Consider the following 21883-nt stretch of genomic DNA (forward strand, 5'->3'; position numbering starts at 1 on the left):
GCTTTTGTTTCACTGGTTTACGACTTTCTCTGACTGTGGGCCTGCCAATCAGACCCACAGCCTGGCTGTTCTCTCTCTAAATTACAACATGTACCCTAGGTGCATTTACCAATTGGTACTGGGCCACCTTATCAGACCCTGTAACTCAGGGCATAGGTGTACCCAGGGCCTACCAGGGGCTGAAGCATGTATTAAGCCACCCCTGGCTGGCCTCCTAAATGTGACACAACTGGCTGCATGACAGCTGGGGCAAAGTCGTGTAATCACCCTTTGCTGTAGATATAGTATACCTATATCTAACCCTAAAATGGACACACAGATTCCTATCAGTCACTCCTATGGCAGGCCTTAATAATCCTGAAGGCAGAGTGCTTGGAATCGTGTGAGATGGTGCTCTGGCATGAGCTGAGCCCGTCTGCAGCTTGCGGAATCAAGTCCTAATAGCTGTTCTATGATATCGCATACCATATACTCTTAAGTGCATTATAATCCTCGCGGTTAAATGCTATCTTTGGTATTGCTTTATCAAAAATGTCGAGTAAGGTGTCATACGAATTGGAATACTAACCCCTCGCCAATTCTGGCGACGGGGTTAGCATTCCACCCTTCTAGAGGGACACGACATGGATGTAACTGTGAACCCTGGTTAAAGTTAAACGAAGCCCCAGCTCCACAAAATGAATGCTGCCACCACAGACACGAGTCTGACCCCCTGCAGCTGGGAGTCCTTCCAGCGAGGGGAGCCTGGACAAAGGGTTTCCTGTCGTGGGCGGTGCTAGCACCGTCCCAGACAGGGTTTTGTGTATCCTGGGTAGGCAGGGCTTTACAGGAAGGTGACTGCTGAGTGGCACCCCGGTGCTCACTATGCATAGGCCGGTCAGAACCAGTTCCAGGGGCACACCAGCCCCTGGCCTGGGGGAAGTCCGGCATGGGAGAGGGGTGTAACCACCCCCCTCCTAGTCCCACCCATAGGCAGGACCTAGTCACCGGGTCAGCCCCCTTTTTTTAGTATAAAGATAGGAGCGGGCCCCCTGTTAAAATTAGATCATCTTTGGAATCAAGACACGACTTTCTGCGAAAGGACATCAAGATTTCCTTCTTCAAGATTCTCCCTTGTGGCTAAGGAGTAGTCACCCTGCATCCGAAGGCACCATCCTAAGAACACTGCGGTCTGCTGCAAGTCCTTCCTCCGGAATCCGACTGCCCAGCTCGACGAGACCCGGCTTCCCTGGCACCTCTGACCTCTACTCACCTCTACAGCCAAGCTGAGAACTGTGAGTGCGACGAGACCTCGAGGGACCGACGATCGCCAAGACTGCACGACTTCTTTGCAACAAGCCCACCGTGTGCTCCACTGGTGAGTGCTTTGGGGTCCGAGAAGCCCCCACCCTGAGCAGCTCCAGCACCGAAGATCAGCCCTCCAGCATCTCCACGATCTGCGTGGGGCCCTTCTGCTTTTGCCTGCTCACCGCGTTGTGTGGCTACTAGCCGGCTGGCTTGTGGCCTTCTTCACGACGCCCGACGACATCACTGCTGCTGGTCTGGTTGCTCCGGACTGGCCCTTGCTTCCTTGCAACAGAGAAGCACCCCGGACCCTCCTGGTCCACTCCAGACGCCATTTTGAGTCCACCGCGTGGGCTTGAATTTGCCAAGGCTTTGTTGCCCAATCCTGGGTCCAGCGACGCCGACAGCTTCATCCATCGTGGGACAGCTCGCTCCTCCATCCTGGTCGCCGACAACGCCTCCTGGTCCGTGAGATCTGCAGAGCACAGCGTCACCCACTCACCTAGTTGAGGTGACTACCATCCGGTGCCCTCCTGGTGCCCCCTGACTACTGGCTAGTAGTCTCGAACTTGGTCCCCTCTGCTTTCAGGTGTCATCTCTCTTCAAGATCCAGGCTTGGATCACTTCGAACTCTCTTCACTGGTCGCCTGCCAGCATCTTTCTTCCAGGCTCCTGGTCCGTCTACCAGGATTCCCGACGTCTTTTGAGACATATGCAGCTGCAGCCCCTGGGCTAGGTAACTTCGGCATTTCGGTGCCCCAGCATAGCCTCACTATCCAAGGGTCAGAAACCACGTTCGTTTTCCTCCTACCGGGTCGGGTTCGCCCGAGAACACTAACTCTGTGAAATCTAGCTACCATAGACTTTGTCCCGCATCCCGCGTGAGAGTGCACACTCTGCACCCGAGTCCCCTAGGCCTCCTAGAAGTAATCTGAAGATTCTATAGTCAAGACCTAGCGATTCCAAAGCCTATTAGTACTGTACTTACCTGCTAGTAATTTCGTATTCCACTTCCAGAGTATATGGTTTTCCGTGCCCCTCGGGCATTTGTATATACTGTGCTAACTTAAGTATTTTCGTAAGAGTTTTGTTTTGTGCTTAGTACCCTGTCCTCATAAAGAGTACAGGACTGTTGTGATTCTAATAAATACACTTGTGTGGTGTCCTTTCACTTGGTGTTCAAGGGGTATATGTGATGGTATAACAGCTGGCTTAACACGCCCTCTCGAGTCTTTAGCCTTAGACTGCTCGTATCCACGCTACTAGGATAGCTGGTCTATAAGGTTGAATTACAACCAATCATCAATAAGGGTTGCTGGACTGATACATAGTGTTCACTAGAATAGTGAGCACTGCATATCAGGCCACCTTCTCACAATTCGTACCTATCTTACTTGCTAAATATGGCATTTTCAGAATTGTGACTTGAAATCTGAATTTACCATTAAAGAGAGCTTTAAATTACAATTATTCACACATTAAACTCAACTTTCCTACTATTCCCAATTGAAAGTTATCACTTATTACATGTAATAAGGTAACCCAATGTTATCCTATGGGAGAAGTAGGTCTATCGGTAGTGAAAAACAAATGTAGTAAGACATGTAAAAGTTAAAAGTAAATGTCCAACATTTTAAATATGCTGCACCCTACCATCTGGGCTGTTTAGGGTCTACACTACAAGTGACTTACATGTATTTAAAAAGAAAGGTTTGGGCCTGGCAAAAGATTTATTTTGCCTGTCTAAATTTGCAATTTAAACTGCATACACAGGCTGCATTATATGGATTATATAAATTGAAGAAAGGCTAATACTTATTGAATAAGTGTGAGAACAAAGACTACATGTACCTCTCCACTTTAACATTTGAGGGTCCTCTTCAGGGACACATTACGCTATCTTTATGTCAAACGTGTAGGTCAGCTATACAGCCCCTTTCAAGACTGCATATGATATGTGTCACCCCTGGCACCATGTAGGTTTCCTGAATTACTATGTGCTCAACTGATTCTATGGAGCACAGAGGTGCACTGTATTGTTGGCTCACTCACCGAAAATCCGTGACTTTCACTCTTCCAGGCCGGTGGGCAGCACCTGTCGTTTCTACGTGGTGGATGTTGGGAAGTGCAGGCAGGTGGACATGGAGACGAGGAGCGGGCGCCATATTCTGGTCTAGAGACTTCGGAGGAAGAAAGGATCTGTCATGTAAAGAAAACAGTTTCTGGAATAGGCATAACTGTGTGACTTCAAGTCATGTAACTCTGCATGATCAGACTTAAAATCATTCAATAGAACAACTGTGTGCCTCAGCCACATGTGAGGCAGAGATGTGAAGCAGTCAGTGGATACTGGCAACAGAACAGATGGTGCTTAGGAAAACAAAGAACTGCTTTAGACCCAAAAATGAGACTACAAGAGACTTCTCACAAACTTTTTCTCACCTTTCATCATGATTACAAGGTTCACTTTCTCAAAATGTGGCCAAGATGGCGAGTGGGTAATACATGTTGATCTCGTCTCTCCGCTACCATTCGCCTTTTTCCGGCTCCTTTAGTGCTAAAAATCCCCTGAAACGCTTAATTTTCGGGAAGCAAGAGCTCCGCAGTCGATTGTGAGCTAGTGGGAGTGGAATTCAGGTGCCAGCGATCACGGAAGAGCGAGCGAGGACAGAGAAGAGAAGATGAGCAGGCGGGCTGGAAGAAAATGGCGACACCACCTGGCGGAGCAAACGAGTCCTGGGAAGGGAGTTTGCTGCAGGAGGAACGTGCTAAAGAAGAAGTGCTCTGGTGTGGAGGGGGTGAAAAGGAATTTCAAAGTAGTGAGGTAGAGTGTACAATTCAGATTTACATAGGAATGTATCCTTATGTGGCACGTTGGGGGTGGTCTCGTGGTCATTGCTATTTATTGGGGCGTCTACTTTGAAATTCCTTTTCACCCCCTCCGCACCAGAGCACTTCTTCTTTAGCACGTTCCTCCTGGAGCAACCTCCCGTCCCTACTTTCCCTTAATTGATACAGTCACTTTATTTACTATTCACCATATGATATGAGAATTAACTCTTGGTGAAGAATACCTTGGTTGTGGCTTTTCTTTAATTTAAAACAATGTATTGATTACTGCGAGCTTATAAATCTTTGTTGATGCTCATGAAACTGTTTCTTAATATGTTAGTATTATTTTGATTTATATCAATTTTTGAATTAGAAGTCTAGGACCATTGTTTTTTGTATCACATTGTACTCAGGTCCTTGACCATTATTGGGTAACCCCATTTTTGTAATGGCTATACCAGGACCTGGCATCGATAACCATGCAAAAAAGATGGGAGTTTCGAGTGGCGACAACATACCTTCAGGAACAGGGATGGCATACTCCTGGGATCATCCTTTCCGATTGATATTCAAGTGGCAAGGAAAACTCTATCAAATCAAATCACTACAAGAAGCATGCAGAGTGCTGGGCCTAGAGCAACCGACCCAGCAGGAGGCAGACAGCAATGGCCGCAAGTACCCCCGGGAGCAATGGCAGAGAGTCTGGGGAGGCATCTCACAGAGCATATGCCGAAAGCAACACCCACAACCATGGCACAGGAGAGGCAGTCGTTTCTCGAGACGTTGCTCAAAGACACATTTTCCCAAGATGATTCCTGAACGCTTAGGGGATAGCTAAAGCAGACAGACCAAGGCGGAGCTGAGGGTGGTGGGGGGCGTTAGTTGGGAGTGGGGGGACCATGGGGCTTGGAGCACATTATGCACCTCTCATTTCTGTTTTCAAAGGGCACGCAAACGTGAACTGTGGGCTTTGGACATTATTGGGATTTGTGGGGTTTTCAGTTGGGGGTCAGGAGGGTATTTTGGGTTTTGGTGTTGCAGAGGTGGAGAGTGATTCTGAGGGGACAGGCAGTGCGGCAGGGAAGTGGGCACGGAAGGAACGATGGCTCATCAGTCCAAGGGAACGAAGGCTCCACCATAATCTCATACCATGTCGTACTCCACAGTGAAAGTGGTTACCCTAAACGTGAAAGGCCTTAATAATCCCATCAAGCGAAAATCCATCCTTTCATATTTAGAGAACATGGGAGCAGATGTGTGTCCAGGAGACTCACCTTCTCTCGATGGTCTGGCACCGGATGAGGTCACGATCCTTCCCCCATCAATTTTTCTCCCCTACTCCGGATAATAAATCGGGGGAGGCTATATTGGTCGCTAAGCGTTTCTCTGAAACAGTAAGGGATAAGATAGCTGAAGTCAAAGGACGGCTCTTAGCTTACACATTTTAGGTCGGGGGCACTCACTAGCGATAGGATCGATATATGCTCCCAACTCTGAGGTTTTGTGCCAACAAAAGCGAAGGACAATTGAGGGAGGGGATTTCAATATCGTCATGGGCACGACTAAAGACCAGTCAGGTAGCCAATTCAATCAATCCGGAGAGTTGTCTCAAAACGGGAAGGGTTAGTAGACTTGTTGGGGCGAGCGGCACATTCACAGGGCTCACAGTTCTCATTTTACTCCCATGTACACGGTACATATGCACATTTGGACCACTTGATAGGCATGACAGAAATAAATGCAAAGGTGGGGGAGGTGGACATTACACCGGCAGCACTTTCTGAGCACGACGCAGTAACTGTCTCCTTCGGCTGCCTGGGATACGGAGACAGTCAGGGTGTTGGCGACTTAAGGAAAGCATGCTTCACAAAGAGGCAATGACACAACAGATACACAAATGCATTAAGTACTATCTTGAGGTAAATGACTCCCCTGACATTTCCTTGACCGCTTTATGGAGATCTGAAAGCGGTAATAAGGCGGGAACTGATAGCCATCTCCGCTGCAGAGAATAAAGAGCACAGGGAAAAGACTTAGGGCCCAAACCGAACAGACGAGAGTCCAATCAATTGCGAACGATAAGGGTGAGGTAGTCACTGAGGACGAAGAGATAGCAAAAACATTTAGGGGATTTTATGCAGATCTATACAGAAAGGAGACCACCCCAGGATCATAAGTGACAGCCTACTTACAAGGGGCACTCATGTCCACGATAGTTAGAGATCAAGCGGAACTGTTGGATGCCTCGATTTGGATACAGGAAGTTAGTTATAGGGGCGATATCACACCTTAAGCTTCTGAAATCACCGGGACCGGATGGATTCTCAGCAGGCTTCTACAAATCCTTTTGCCATATCTTAGCCCCAATCATGATGAGATTATTTAACTCATTTGCGGGCCGGGGTTGTTTCCTTCTGACATGCTGGCGTCATCTGTAGTAGTCCTACCCAAACCGGGGAAAGATAAAACCCTGTGTGGCTCCTATCGTCCGGTGTCTCTCCTCAATGTGGACCTTAAGTTGTTCACCAGCATCTTAGCGGCAAGACTAGGACTCTTGATGCCTGGTATAATAGAGCCAGATCAAGGGGTATTCATTCAAAATAGGCAGGGCTGTGACAATACCAAACAGATTCTTCATTTGGTCGATAAAGCTCATCGCGCACACATGGACGCCCTGCTTTTAATGGTCGATGCCGAGAAGGCGTTTGACCGGGTGGACTGGGATTTCCCAGAACAGCCCTTGATTCACTTCGGTTTGGGAGACCGCTTCAGAGCTTGGGTGGCGAGTTGTTATAGCTCGCCCACCACCTCTATCAGGGTCAATGGAATATCGTCTTGACCTTTCGCCATCCAACGAGGGACAAGGTAGGGATGCCCACTGTTGCCCCTCTTATTTGCCTTATACATCGAGCCACTGGCCCAGAAGATCAGGAACAATCCAGACAACATGGGCGTTCTCTTTGGGAGGGACAGACACATAATAAGTCCCTACGCAGACAATATCCTTGCTTCCCTTAAGTTCCCTGACCGATCGGCCCCGGCATTCTTAAGGGAACTGGAGTCCTTCGGAAAGGTCTCCGGATTCTAAGTAAACGTTGGGAAGTCAATGAAGATCCGACTGGATGGGAAACGGGCAGACCCGAAGACAGGAGACATTAGTTTCTGAGCGATTAGGATAATTGATTCCATCCCACACTTGGGGATTGAATTAGCCCTATATATCCATCAGACAATCACACTAAATTACACTAAACTAGTCCAACGGACCACAAGAAAGTTACAGAGCTGGAAGCAGCATCACTTGTCCCTGCTGGGACGCATAGCTGCGATCAAGATGTCTATTCTCACAAAGGCATTATATCTGTTCCAGACGTTACCAGTCTGGCCGCCGAAGGGGACACTTAACACGCTACAGAAGGAGATACCGTGGGCTCCTTAATTTACTTAACTCTTGTGAGGGTCTTGGCCTCCATCAGTTGGTCGAGAAAGCCACTCACAGGGCTGGGCATCTCCTTGACCTTATTTTCTTCAGGCCCCTCCTCCTACATATTGGCGATATTCTGCCAATGGATTGGACGGATCACTCCATGATAACATTTTTCGCTGAACTTAAACCGCCTTCGAGTCTGGTCTCCGGCCCCCGGACTAAATACACTAGCAGGGACTGGAGGGCCCTATCACGCTTGATAAGCTCGGCCCCATTGTTCGAGGTTGGGGATTGTTTTTCGTCCAACCTGTCAGTTATGGATAATTACGCCATACTGTGCCAAAATATCACATCTATGTTGGACTCTTGCGCCCCTCTGAGAACCCATAAGGCTAAGAGCAGAAACTCGGTTCCTTGGTTTAACACCACACTGAGCGAGCTCAAACGTACGTGTAAACAGGCAGAGAGGAGATGGAGGCGAGACTATAAGGATTCTGATAGGCTGCTATGGAATAAGAAAATCGGGAAGTATAAGAATGAGATTAAAAGGGCAAAAGCTGATCATTTCTCCTTTGTAATCTGTAATGCTTCTAACAGCTCCAGAATCATTTTTAATATTCGTGACAGTCTAATCAATCCTGAATGTTCGAAGAATGTAATTACACCTTCGCTTGAACTTTGTGAGAACCTGTCAGGGTTCTTTCAGGAAAAGATTCAGCTGATCATTGACGACCTTGTGGTTGGTCAGCTAGCAGCAGGGAACCCTGGCCTGACGGCGGAATGCTCTATAGTGCATGAGGTGGGCGACTCAGAGGAGGTGGTCCCCGGCCTTTGTTATCAAGCTCCTGAACCACTCTGTGGGTTTTCACCTTTCACTGTGGAGGAGTTCTGCAGCCTGGCACAGGGCATTTCTTCTGGATCCCCTCTTGATCCAGTGCCACACAAGATCTGGAAAGAACATAAGGAAGAGCTGTTCCCCGCCCTACGGCTGATCTGTAATCAGTCACTTATCAGTGGTGATGTTCCTCCACAATGGAAGCAAGCGTTAGTTTCCCATTGCTGAAGAAGCCCTCCCTCGATCCTGTATGTTCTAAAACTACAGACCTATCTCCCTGTTGCCGTTCCCATCTAAGATCGTGGAACGAGCTGTTAGTCAGACTCTCTCTTCCTATCTTGAACACCACAATCTGTTGGAAGAGGTTCAGTTCGGCTTTCGGGCGGCTCATGGGACCGAGACGGCCTTGCTGACCGTTATGGACGAACTTCAGAGGCGGGCAGACAGGGGTCAGGCAGCAGTTTTAATTATACTTGACCTGTCTGCCGCCTCTAATACGGTCAACCATGAGATCCTGCTGAGAAGGCTGAGAGAGTGGGGGGTGAGGGGATCCGCCTTGCAGTGGTTCTGCTCCTTTTTGCGGGACAGGCAGAACCGTATCCCTGCCCCCCTTTCAATCTACTTTCTCCAATGTGCTGCACGGGGTGCCTCAGGGATCAGCCATCAGCCCCATTCTCTTTAATGTGTACTTAAAACCTCTGATTGCTGTTATCAAGGCCTATGATATTGACATCATAAACTATGCGGACGACACTCACTTGATCCTTTCATTTGAGGGTGAGGAGTCGATTTCAGTAGATGCTTTTCATCACTGTTTGCAGGACACAGCTCGCTGGCTGCAGGAGAACTCGCTACAATTCAACACAGGAAAGACTGAGGTGATCTTCTGCTCAGCAAACAGGATTTCTCCCCCTCTTCCTAGCAACTTCTTGCCTTCGGGCATTGGGTCCACTGTTCAGCCGGCTGCCAGTGTCCGTAACCTGGGCATTATATTCGAAGACAAGCTCACTCTGGAATGTCAGGTTACAAAAACTACTGCTTCCTGTTTTGCGATCATCAGATCCCTCCGAAAAAATTTCCTACTACTAACTTCTCAGGTGCGCGCACAAGTGACAAGATGCATTATTCTTAGTAGGCTCAATTATTGCAACGCTCTTCTGCTGGACTTCCCTGACTTTCTGTTGGATAGATGCAAAGAATCCAGTCGGCAGCCGCCAAACTTGTGTTAGGCTTGCCTAGAAGCTCATCAGCTTCTGCAGCCTTAGCTGAACTTCACTGGCTCCCCGTGAGACAGAGCGTTCTTTTTAAGTCTCTCTGCCTTGTTTTTAAAGCCCTCCACAGGACAGAACCTGTGCGCATGCACAAAAAATACAATTGGTACATCCCAAGAAGAACACTGCGCTCCTCGTCGGCAAGATTAGTGGAGGTTCCTAGGTTTCGTAAGGTCAGATCGGGGGGCAGATCTTTTGAAGTGGCAGCTGCTAAATTATGGAACAGCCTCCCCTGGGATATCAGGCAACTCAGAGAGCTCCTTCCATTTAGAAAAATTGTAAAAACCTGGCTGTTTCCTAGGACGTAGTGGCCGGTCCCTGTTCTTTAAACTCGCTCCCCCTTGAGTCACATTTCCCAGCGCCAGGATGCCTGCTAGGTGATAGCGCGCTTTATAAATTGAATAAATAAATAAATACTCCACTTTGTCTGGGCAGGGGCGCGTTCACACATGCAATAAGGAACTGGGGCATCTGAGACCAGAAGAAGGAGACTTGGGGATTCCGAACCTGCTAGATTATTTTAGGGCTGTCCAAATGCGATACCTGGTGGAATGGAGTAGAACAGAATTGGAGAAGAGACGGCTATTCCAAGACAGGGCATTAGCAAAGCTCTCCCTGTGGAAGGTTCCCTTTCTGAAGAGGGCGGACAGGCCAGAGAACCACCAGGGCTCACCTATTACGAAAACAGTGCTGCAAGTTTGGGACGGGGTAGCCAGTAGAAGGGAACTTACGACTTTCCGCCTCCCCGATGACTCCCCCATTCGAAAACAAGGAGTTTACCCCGGGGCTAGATGGAAAAGCGTTTTCAACATGGCAAGCTTCGTCTTGCAAGGCGACAGGCCACCTGTTTGATATCGAGGCGATCATACCGTTTTCACAACTAAGACAGGAATATACGCCCCCAGAGACAGAAAGGTTTCACTATTTACAAATAAGACACTGGTTACTCCATCCAGACATTCATCCGAAAGTCAACAGGAAAATGACGAACTACGAGAAATGGCTGGTTACGAAGCTAACCGATAGGAAACTGATTTCTGAGCTTTATGACATGTTACGCCTGCCAATCCCCACACAGCCTACTGCTAGCCAGAAACGTTGGCCGAAAGAATTAGGAAGGGAGCTCACGAGAAAGGAGTGGGGGGATATCTATTATAGGGCCAAACATACGGTGCGAAACAGGGCTAGCAAAGAAACAGCTTTTAAAATCGCCTGGTAATGGTATCTGACACCAGTGCGCCTTAATAAACGGAACCCAGACCGTAGCCCTACTTGCTGGAGGGGGTGCGGGGAGGAGGGGACATTATTACACTTGCTATGGGGGACTGTCTGGTCCTGGCCACATACTGGGCCAAGATTTTGGACGAAACAGATCAGTAGTTTCAGATACAGATCCCAAGATTCACGGCATATGTAGTATTGGAGGAGCTACCCAATCCCTTAATGTTCCCTCTGAAAAACAGACGGGACTAGCTCTGGGGGCGGCACTTCAGAACATTTTAGCACACTGGGGGACACAAACGATCCCGACACACACAGGATGGCTTCACAGATTATGGCATATCCTGGGGATGGAACGGATCCAGGCTTACCTCACAAACGCCACATCTGGATTCAAGGAGGTTTGGCAGCCGCTTATAACTCTTCTGTCCGCAGAATTTATTGAGATCACTTGCCCAAAGTATATCCGCCTTCTCTTAGGCTCACGGGAATTGAGGAGACAAACACTAGAGCCTGAAAGTTGTTCTGGAGCTCTCTCTGCACACCAATTTAAAGATAGGAATAGTCATCGCGAATACCAGTTCGGGGGAGGGAGGGGAGGGAAGGGGGGCTTGTTTGAATCCCTTTGGAATATGTTGGGTATTGTTCTTCTTGTTACTTTGTCGAATCTATATCAGAACTTTGTACGCCTCACAAACATATTGGGAGTATGTTGAATTACACGTTCGTGGGTAATAGCAAAGGATGTAGTAGAAATATTTGGTCTCTGGTGCACACTGCGCAGTGTGAGGCGGCTATGAAAACTGTATACATGATAATGCTGTCTATAAAGTTTGGAATGCTATGTACTAGCTGTTCACAACCCTCAACATTCCAGACGGCAAAGCACTCTGGCTCCGAGCTCAGCCACCAAAGGGCATTTGAGCTGTTTGTCTCTAAACATAGATTTTCCAACAGAAACATAAATTAGTCTGGTTTTGCAGACACCCTGCAAACTAGACACATTTAAATGAAGTGCATGTACGAATGTGTGTATATTCTATTGAAAAACAGACCCTTATTAGGGCAATATGTTTGATGCATTAAGCTATGTAGAGATTTTAAAATACATTGAATATAAACCGTTGCTAATTTTCATATTATTGTTTTTTTTACGTACACTCTCGATGTTTTCAATGATTTCTGCAATTATTTTAATTTATTCTGCATTAAAACTGGATTAAAATAAAGTATTTTGAAATAATATATAATTTGTGTATGTGTGTGTGTGTGTGTGTGTGTGTGTGTGTGCGTGTGTTGTAGGTGCACTCCTTCTGGTGTGAAATGTTGCAAAACTCACAAAACAATAAGCAAATATGCCTGATCATCTCTGCCATTGTTACACAGCCAATATGCATTATCTCCAGGTAACTTGAGGGAGATGTTTGGGTCATAATTGGTCCATTCTGTCAGCCTAGAATTGGTAACTTGTTCCAAACATGCACTTCCCAAAGAGGTATGAAAAATCTTCCAGGTCATGTATACATAACACTCGTAAAAACAGAACAGGTTGTCAAATGCTCTTAAGACTGTGATCGGTGTGCATTGTAATAAAGTAGGTATATACGATTGTTAATGTTATGTTTTACTTTTTATCATTATGCAATAAAAGCTTAAAAACTAAATTCACAGAGACTTAAAACATCAAAAGACAGAACAGGTTCTTGTGTCCATTGACACTCTAAGGAGGAGGTCTGGTACTTTGAATTTGTGTTGCACGGATAATTATACTCATTGTTTAGTGAGACCTATAAATGTAGAAACAAGCAGTTCTTTGATTAAATGTATGGCTATTTAAATAATGATGCACACAAAAACCAGACTGACCTGGTACCTCTAAGCTCTGATGTGACCCGGACACACTTGCCAGGGTTCATATGGCAGGGTGGTCAACTTAAAAAAAATATAGGAACGTATGGACATTATTAATCCTGGAGAAAGGGCCAGTGTGTTCTCCGCAATGAGAACAGCACCAGGCAGAACGATAAACAGCATTGGGCTGGCTATCATGCGTATGCTCTCTGCACCACTTTCAATCACTAGTTACTAGTGGCTCCGGGTGCTTGAGCTAATAACATCACAAGAGGATCAGGAATACGCCAAAGAAACAGAGCAACTGCATAATCTGGTCTCGGCTGTCTCCTGTACATGTGGTCAAGAGATGGAGAGGTAGTGTGGCTTTGAGTTGATCACTACAACCCTCTTGATTTTCTGAGATATCGCTTCCTCGTATTTCAGCCCCACGAAAAATGAATCTTCCTTTATTATTAATTGTAAAGTCAGGGCATCCGACCCTGGCATCCTTCTCTCTACGCTTTCATCAATGGAATCAAAAAGATGGGTCATGTATAAGGCAGAACTCACATGGAAGCCTCGGAAAGAAGAACAGCTGAGTTGACAGCAGAAGTTGCACCTGTGTCCATGACGTCAAAAACAGATTTCTGTAGTGGATACTTTAATCTACTGAGCCACCCGATGACGGCCAACCCCACTGACAAGTAACACAGGAACATAGGAATTGGAAGAACATTTAGGGGGTTTGTATGGCAGAATATGGATAGCAAACCTACTATCTAGCATACATATCATGGCCTAAATATCATTTGCAAAAATATTGTCCCATTGAGCACAGGCTGTACTTTACTTTACTTTACTTTACTTTACTTTGTGGATTTATTGAGCGCATAGGAATCATCCCCAAGAGGATCTCTCAGCGCTGTACAAAGAGGTAGATAAGTGAGGATGTATATCTAAAAGAGCCATGTCTTTAACAGTCTCTTAAAGTTGGTTAGTTCACCTCGTGACCTGATGTTCTGTGGGAGCATATTCCAATGGCTAGCTGCCAAATAGGAAAAGGCTCTACCGCCATTGCGTGCCCTCCGTATTTTCTGGCTGCACAGAAAGTTGGAATTTCTGGATCTCAATTGTCGGGCCGGTTGATGCTACCTGAGTTTATCCCTAAGGTAGGCCGGGTCTTTTCCCTGTAGTGATCTAAAAACTACACAGAGCATCTTAAAGATAGCTCTTTTCCTCACCGGGAGCCAGTGTAACTGATGCAGCAGCGGGGCTGATGGTGTCCTTGACGAGTGTTGAGGGCAAGGCGGGCCGCCGGATTCTGCACTACCTGGAGTCAAGATAAGAGATCTTCTCTTGCTCCCACCAGTAGCGAGTTTCCATAATCCAGCCGACTCACCAAGAGTGACTGGATGAGAGTCTTCCTCGCTGACAAAGGGATCCAGAGAAAGACCTTCCTAAGCATCCTCATGGTGCCAAAACACGAATCTGAAACCGTCTTGACCTGTTCCTCCATGATTAGTTTGTTATCTATCTTGATGCCCAGGTACTTCGTACTGCTCCTAAGTGCAAGGGCCTCGCCCAACTCGGTGGGCCACCACTCTGGGGACCAAATGGCTTCCGATTCCCCAAACAGCAAAATTTCAGTTTCTGAGGAGTTAAGCTGTAGGAAATTCCTCCTCATCCAAGTAGTAATGCTAGACATGCAGCTTCTGAACCTCAATTGGGTGGATATGATGTCCTCCCCAATGGGGATGATTAGCTGCGTACCGTCCGCATATGAGATGGTCTTAAAGCCATGGCCCCTGATGATGTCGGTCAATGGGGTTACATACACGTTGAACAGAGTCGGACTGGTACGCCGCTGTCTACCTTGATGGTTTGTGATACGAATGTATCTAGCTGGATGCTCTGGGTGCGACCAGAAAGAAAACTTTGAATCCACTAGAGGGCCCTACCCTTCACCCCAATCCCCCTCAGTCTGCCTAGCAGCGTCTTGTGCAAGATGGTATCAAACGCTGTTGACAAGTCGAGGAGGACTAGGATTACTGGGGTCCCGCTTTCCAAAGTCATCCTTATGGTATCCATCACCTCTAACAGTGCAGCCTACGTGCTATGTGAAGCACGAAATCCAGACTGTGAGGGGTCCAAAAGGCTATGTTGTTCCAAGTAGTTAGATAGCTGTCGGTTCACCAGAGTTTCCAAGACCTTCGAGCAGCAGGGGAGAAGAGAAATTGGCCTATAGTTCAGTAAGGCATTAGGGTCTGGTGCCACCTTCTTTAGGAGTGGCTTTACCCGCGCACTTTTCCAATCATTTGGGAAAATAGCCTTCTCCAGTGAGATGTTATATATCTTGACAAGAGCGTCTGCCAGGACCGAACTAAGAGTTACCATAACAGCTGGGGGCGCCGGGTCTAGTGGCAAGTCTGATTTTACGCTGCTTAGTAGGCACTCAACTTGCTCTCTCGTTACATTAGTGAAGGACTCCAACCCACAGGACAATACCACTTCATGAGGTCGGTCTCCAGGTAGATGATCCTCACCCTGATCCTGTAACGTCACCTCAAAAGACTAATAGATCAGATCAATTTTGCTGGTAAAATACCTAGCTAGATCTTCACATAGATCCTAAGTGGGGTGGGGTGGGGGGAGCCTCCTTGCCCACCTTAGGATTTGTGAATTCCTTCAGGATCCTATAAAGTTCCCTAGAGGAATTTTTTGCCTCTACTATGAGTGCACCCAGATATGGCCTTCTTGCTGTATTACAGGTGTTTAGGTAGGCTCTACGTGATTTCCGGTATGCTGATTTGTCTAATTCCTCCTTTGTTTTCCTCCATCTCCTCTCTAGGACCCTACACACGGACTTTTCCTTTCTGAGAGTATCTGAGTACCAGGGGGCAGCAGCTGCCCTCTCCTGAGTAGAGGCCCTTTTCAGAGGGGCTATGATGTCCAAGGCTCCCTGATTCGCTCCCACCAATCCCTCCCATGCAGAATTTGGATCTACGTCCAAATTGAGCGGGGGAGCAATAAAGGCCTGGCTGAAGGCTAAGGGGGTTACTCCTGCCCATGGTCTTCGCAAGTTCTTCTGACCGTGTGTCCGCACCACTGGATGAGAGGACAGTAGCTTAAAGCTTAAGGCCATGTGGTCAGTCCAGTACAAAGATTGGGGAGGCTCAACAGCCAAATCGCCCATGTTGGAGAAGATGGCGTCTAACGTGTGGCGTGTACTATGAGTGGGGCTGGTGACTCTTAGCGATAGCTCTAAGGATTCCATTGATGTAATAAGATTGACCGCGTCTGAGTTGGCAGACAGCTCTAAATGATGATTCAGGTCGCCTATCAATGGAAATTTAGTAGCCTTCAGAACATGCAGCGCCAATCTATCCAATAGTGCAGTAAGGAATTCCTTATTACTACCCCCCGTAGGGTGATATACCAGTGCCCCTGTCCATTCTATGACCTGGGACTGCTCCACTCTAAATATTAGGAGCTCCATGTTGGCAGAGGACACCCTGTCTAACGTCCTGATGTAGTAAGGACGCCGTGTGGCAATGGCTAGTCCCCCACCCCGTTTGCAGGGCCTGTCCAGCCTAGTGACTACATATTCATCCGGAAAGGCCACTGCTAATGTTGGTGTGGCCCCATGATTGAATCACGTTTCCATGAAGAGGAATATGTCAGGCTTCCGGTCCTCTAGTAGGTCCCATGTCTCTGTTGCATGCTTAGGGATGGATCTGGTGTTCAGATACAATCCTTGCATATCAGGTATGTGTCTAACCTGCCCTGTCCCCCTAAGCTCCCCCTGACTATCATTGTGCACCCCCTGTCATAGTTGTTTCAACTGTATACAGGGATGAAGGTCGGGAAAAGAAGGTAGTTGTTTAATACTAGCCCACCCACAGTTGACACACCCGTTATTCCTTTTGGCCCACTTACTGTTGTTTGTACCTGGCTCTATCTCTCCCATACAGGATAGTGTATGCCTATATGCCAGGAGTACCTCTCGAGTGTAGCGGATTCGGCTCCCTGAGGGTTGTTGCAGTGAAATTGGCAGCATTTCCTGGCGGCTGGCGGCGTACTGGCGCGGACGGACGCAGACGGGCTTGCCTGCTGCGCGACCACTCAAGATTTGGAATTTATAGCGGCGGCGAGTTGGAGACTAGACCGCCAACCACCTGTCTAATGCCCAGTGAAAAAAGACTTGAGCTCTCTCCACTCAATCAATCGCCTAATGCGATTGTGGTGGACCGGAGAGTGTAATAAATGCCCCGTACAGTTTAAGCCCCAACAGTCGGATGATAAATGCCCCCTTTGCAGCGTAATTCCTAAACAATAAAAAATGAAAGTTAAAAACACAGTCAGCCTTTCAAAATGCCCCCCGTACCTCGCGTTCTATTATTAAGTTAGGCCACACTATTCCGGCACCACATCAGAGGCAGTCTTTGCACAAAATCTATTTGTCACACAAATCAGCACTTGGTCACAGCTGTTCTTCCATTGTTAAACCGGAATGAAACTATATTCCAAGGTCTTTAACAAAATAAACTGGTGTAGGTTGTTGACCTGAGGAAGAGGGCTAAAAGGTTTGCCCCACTACTATAAGTAGACGGAAAGGATACAAATTTCAGTATTTACGCAGTAAGTTTCAACTTAATTTGCACCATATCATGGTCACAATATAAATTGTGACTATAATATTGACCCGTAATATCATCACAGTGAGTCATTAACAGTACGTGTACACACACCCTGATGATATCTTAAGAGAGAATATCACAGTTACAATGTAGTAGAAGTCGTGAATTTGGGGGGTCAACAGTGTGACATATAACCATATACAGTGCTATATAAATGCAGTTGCTCATACTCACTCGCCCATCCAGCCACACCTCCATCACTGAAGGATCCACCCATCTCCCTATCCATTCCATGCTGCCATCGTCCACCCCTGACCTCACAATCCCTCACCTCAGCACAGGGAGCAGTGGGAGCCGCTCTTGGTCCTTGGGAAGCAGGGTGTGTCCTCTGGTTGGAAGCCTGCTGGTGTTGTGTTGTCGCACATCCCCCACAGTCCTCAGGAAGACACTGGGAATCCGATGGAGCCTCCCCCGGCCCACGCGGCCCCCCTGGATGTACTTGCGCATCTTGCGGCTGAGCTCTGTGCTGACCGGGGTGAACCGAAACCCAGGATAGAGTTTCCCGGCTGCGGGTAGAACAGAGATGTAATGGGTGAAAAAGAAGAACACAGAGGCACGTACAGACAGACACACAGACACACTCACCTCTGGAGCGCTGCACAAGAACAGCAAGATTTAGTTTGTAACAACTACATTCTACCAACAATTCCAAGGACCTGTGCAGTTGTACCACCTGACACAAGTCATGTATTTTATTGTGCTAAGCCTAAACAAAGACAATATTTAAATACACAAACCATGTGAAGCATCAAGGCCAATGCATCCTGATGTTCAAACCATGTAAGGGAATCTACTGAAGCCTAATATTAAACAACTGCACATACTTGAGATACTCATATTTCTGCCTCTGATTTTGATGCAAATATGCCCAGTTTGCACCAGACAATTTCCAATGTGGATTCTTTGAGGCAAAGAAAATTTCCTAAAGTGTACTGAATTGCCATGACTCTTTTTTGACAACATGAATATGTGACATTACAAAGCGATCAAAATGATTGCGGTATGTTACATCGTAGTTTTTACAACGCATGTCGTTACAACGACTTGCACTGGAGGGTGCTGGACTTAGGAATAGTATGATTTACTATTCCAACACCAGTCTACGTACAGTAGGGAAGGTGTTGGAATAGTAAATCATACTATTCCTTAGGTTAGAGCGCCATCCAGCGCAAGTCGTTAAAACAACTTGCGTTGCAATAGCCGCGATGTAAAGGCATTGCTATGCAATGCCCGCGTGGTTGTGGATGTTTCCCGTCAGCACGCGTCGTTAAAATTGTAACTTTTGATCTTCTATTAGGTCAAACGAATGGCATTCGATCATAAAGACTTTATAATTTGTTAAAAAGCTCTCCACTGGCCACTCTCTCTCTACTGGCTCCTCCCTCTCCACTGGTTGCTCTTCCAACTCGATTGGCTGATCCTCCTTCTCTGCTGGATGCTCCTCCCCCTTTGCTAGGCTCCTCCTTCACTATGGTCACTCTTCGATCTCGATTGATCGGCTCCTCCACTTCCTCTGGATGCTCCTCCCCTCTCAGGCTCATCGCTGTCCATTGGTTGCTCTTTCATCTTGACTAGCTGCTCCTCCTTGTCTGCTGGATGCCCTCCACTCCCGCTTCGCTCTTCCCACTCTACTGGATGATCTTCTATCTAGATTGGATGCTCTGCCGCCCCTGCTGGATGCCCCTGACCCCGCTTCAATTGAGTTGAAACAGCATTTGCTGAGCGAGCTGCTACTCCATAGTGTTTCCCATGAGCAGGTCATCTCCTCAAGTGGGATTTGATTCCAGGCTTGGGCACCCAGGTACGCGAAAGATCTACCTTCAGTTTTAACCCTACAGACGTTGGGAATGGTAGCCAGATGGCTGGAGGATGACCGCAGAGTCCTAGAAGGGGTGGAGAGTGGCATCCTCTTCCTGATGTAGATGGTGTCCATCAGGTAGGGCTTTATGTACCAAAACCAGTGCTTTGAATGTAATCCTCTTTTTCACCGGTAGCCAATGCAGGGCCCTGAGATATGAGGACATGTGAGATCGAGGATGCAGATTAAGGATTAGTTGCCGCATTTTAAACCACTTGCAAGCGGTTCAGGAAATAGTTAGGCAGACCCAAGTATAGGACATTTCCATAGTCAAGTCTGGAAGTGATTAGGGCCTGGATCACTGTTTTCCTAGTTTCAATTGACAGACGACGTAGGAATTTTCTCAGGGCTCATAGCAGCCCAAAACGGGTGCCTACCAGAGCTTGAATTTGGGGTTTCATAGAAAGAGCATTATCAATTTGAGTACCCAGACTTTTTATCGAATTTCGGAGGTGTATCTTTGGGCCACCATGACCTCCAGGCCTCAGAGGAAGGTTACGAAGAAAACAATCTCCGATTTGTCAGGATTTCATTTAAGTTGGTTTAAGGCTACGCAATTGAAAACCTTAGAGGGTCATGCTCTAGAAGCCGAGTGTCGTCCAAGTAGTATATTACTTTGGCACGGCATGATTCGGCCAAATCTGCGAGCGGAGTCAGGTACACATTAAAGAATGTAGGGCTCAAAGCTGAGCCCTGAGGGACGCCCACCTTCAGATTCTGAATGGAAGAAATATACAGAGTAATCCAGACTTCCTTCCTTTATTATCCAGGAAAGAGGTCAGCCACTTTAGAGCCATGCCTCCAATTCCGAAACTCTGTAGCCTCTTCAATAAACTGTTGTGGGGAATGGTATCATAGGCCGCAGAGAGAGCAAGCATAAACAAGACGGCCCTTCCACCATGATCCAACTTCTCTTTAACCCCTCCCATGCTAGTGACGGAACCGTTCCGTCACGAGCCTCGGGTGGGCTCTGCTGGTGACGGAACGGTTCCGTCATGGCCCTCTCGGCGCGCCTGCGCGGTGTGAATTCCGCGCCTGCGCTAACGTTCTCTAGCGCGGGCGGGGCCGTGACGGAACCGTTCCGTCACAAGCACAGCTCACCCGGGTGCCGTGACGAAGCGGTTCCGTCACGAGCACGGGACCGCCGCGCGGCCCCCCCACCCCCTTAGCAATGCGGCGGAATAGCCGCCGCAGTGAAGGGGTTAATGTGCTCAGTAACCTCACGCAGCGTTGTTTCTGTGCTGCAGCAAGCTCTAAAACCAGATCGACTGGAATGCAGCAGATTGTTGTGTTCAAGGTAGCCTGAGATGACAGAATTTACATGTTTTTCAGGCACTTTAGAAAAGGCTGGAAGTAGAGAAATAAATTGGTTGTTGGCTTAGACTTTAATATCGGCTGATGGCTTCTTGATTAGCGGAAGAACTTTGGCATGCTTCCATGCAGAAGGCACTGTTACAGAGGTTAGAGAAGCTTTTAAAACTGTATTGACCACTAAATTAGTGGCTGGAGCCACCTTGGTCAAAAGCTGAGCTGGGTAGGGATCGGCAGGGGAGCCCAACTTTAGAAGACTGATGGCAGAGAGGGACTCTTCTGGTGACATAGGAGGTAGGTGAATAAGTATGGGGGGCTACACCATTGGTCATTTTTGGGCCAGGCGACGTCATGGTGTGATTATCGCCTTGGGACATAGTTGCCAGAGAACTTGGTATAGTTGCTATTTTATCATGAAAGAACTCTGACAACTGGTCGGTCCATTTGGACAAATGTTGAAGATGTCTGGTGGTGAGCTCAGGGCTCAGAAAAGATGTAACAATTATAAAAATCTCCTTAGATTTGTTCTCTGGTTCCTAATTTTTTTTCTCAAAAAAGGCTCTTTTTAAGGGATTGACTTTTGTGTACCGAGCCTTCAATGTCATTTGATAATTGAGTTTGTCCTTCGAGCTACAGTTTTTCCTTCATCTCCTTTCCAGGCACCTACATGCTTTTTAACTTGACTCTAGGATCTCATTAAACCAGGGGGCTGATTGCTTCAGTTTATGAGAGTGTCGTGCCACTGTGGGAGCTAGCTCATTTGTACTCTGAGAGATCTAAGCATCTTACTGGGAGATGGCTGCCTCCGGATTTCCAGAGAGTGAGGGAATAGAAGATTCAAGGGCTTCGCCCAAATTCTATGGAAAGCTCTGGACACTATTCCAGTCCCTATGGGTTGAGTCTGTCTTCTTTTGGGCAAAATGGGCAAATTAAAACTCACTAAATAGTGGTCCGACCAAGTTAGTGGTAGTGGGTGACCTACTTTAAGAGTGACGCTGGAGTAGATTTGGTCTAAAATATGTCCTGCCCTATGAGTCTGTTTCAGCACATCTGAGGTTAGGCTAAGAGCAGATGGAGTGTCCATAAGAGAAATCACTTGGGCTCCAGAGGCTTGTCCATATGGTGGTTCAGGTCACCCAGAACTAGGAAGTGAGAATATTTCAAAGACCAGGGTGCCAGAATATGGTTTAGGGATTTCAGGAAGGCCCCCACAGAGGCAGGCGGCCCATAAATGAGGGCTCCTGGTAGAGATTGATGAGGCGATAAGGAGCAACAGAAACCCAAACATTCTGCTACATCAAGCTCGCCCAGAGT

The 21883-nt window shown here is 47.4% G+C and overlaps 1 protein-coding gene across 3 annotated transcripts in view; it reads right to left on the minus strand.

Annotated features, from left to right (window-relative positions):
* LOC147729362 (uncharacterized) overlaps positions 1–21883 on the minus strand; it is a 347110-nt gene that overhangs the window by 264915 nt on the left and 60312 nt on the right. For all 3 annotated transcript variants that reach the window (XM_086959634.1, XM_086959632.1, XM_086959631.1), the window contains 2 exons: positions 17672–17906; positions 3337–3483 (listed from right to left, as the gene is read on the minus strand). In XM_086959634.1, the coding sequence (XP_086815760.1) occupies positions 3337–3483; positions 17672–17906 (382 nt within the window). The remainder of the gene's footprint in view (positions 1–3336; positions 3484–17671; positions 17907–21883) is intronic.

The sequence above is a fragment of the Lissotriton vulgaris genome, chromosome 2_2 (assembly GCF_964263255.1).
Source record: "Lissotriton vulgaris chromosome 2_2, aLisVul1.2, whole genome shotgun sequence".
In the NCBI taxonomy this organism is placed as follows: Eukaryota; Metazoa; Chordata; class Amphibia; order Caudata; family Salamandridae; genus Lissotriton; species Lissotriton vulgaris.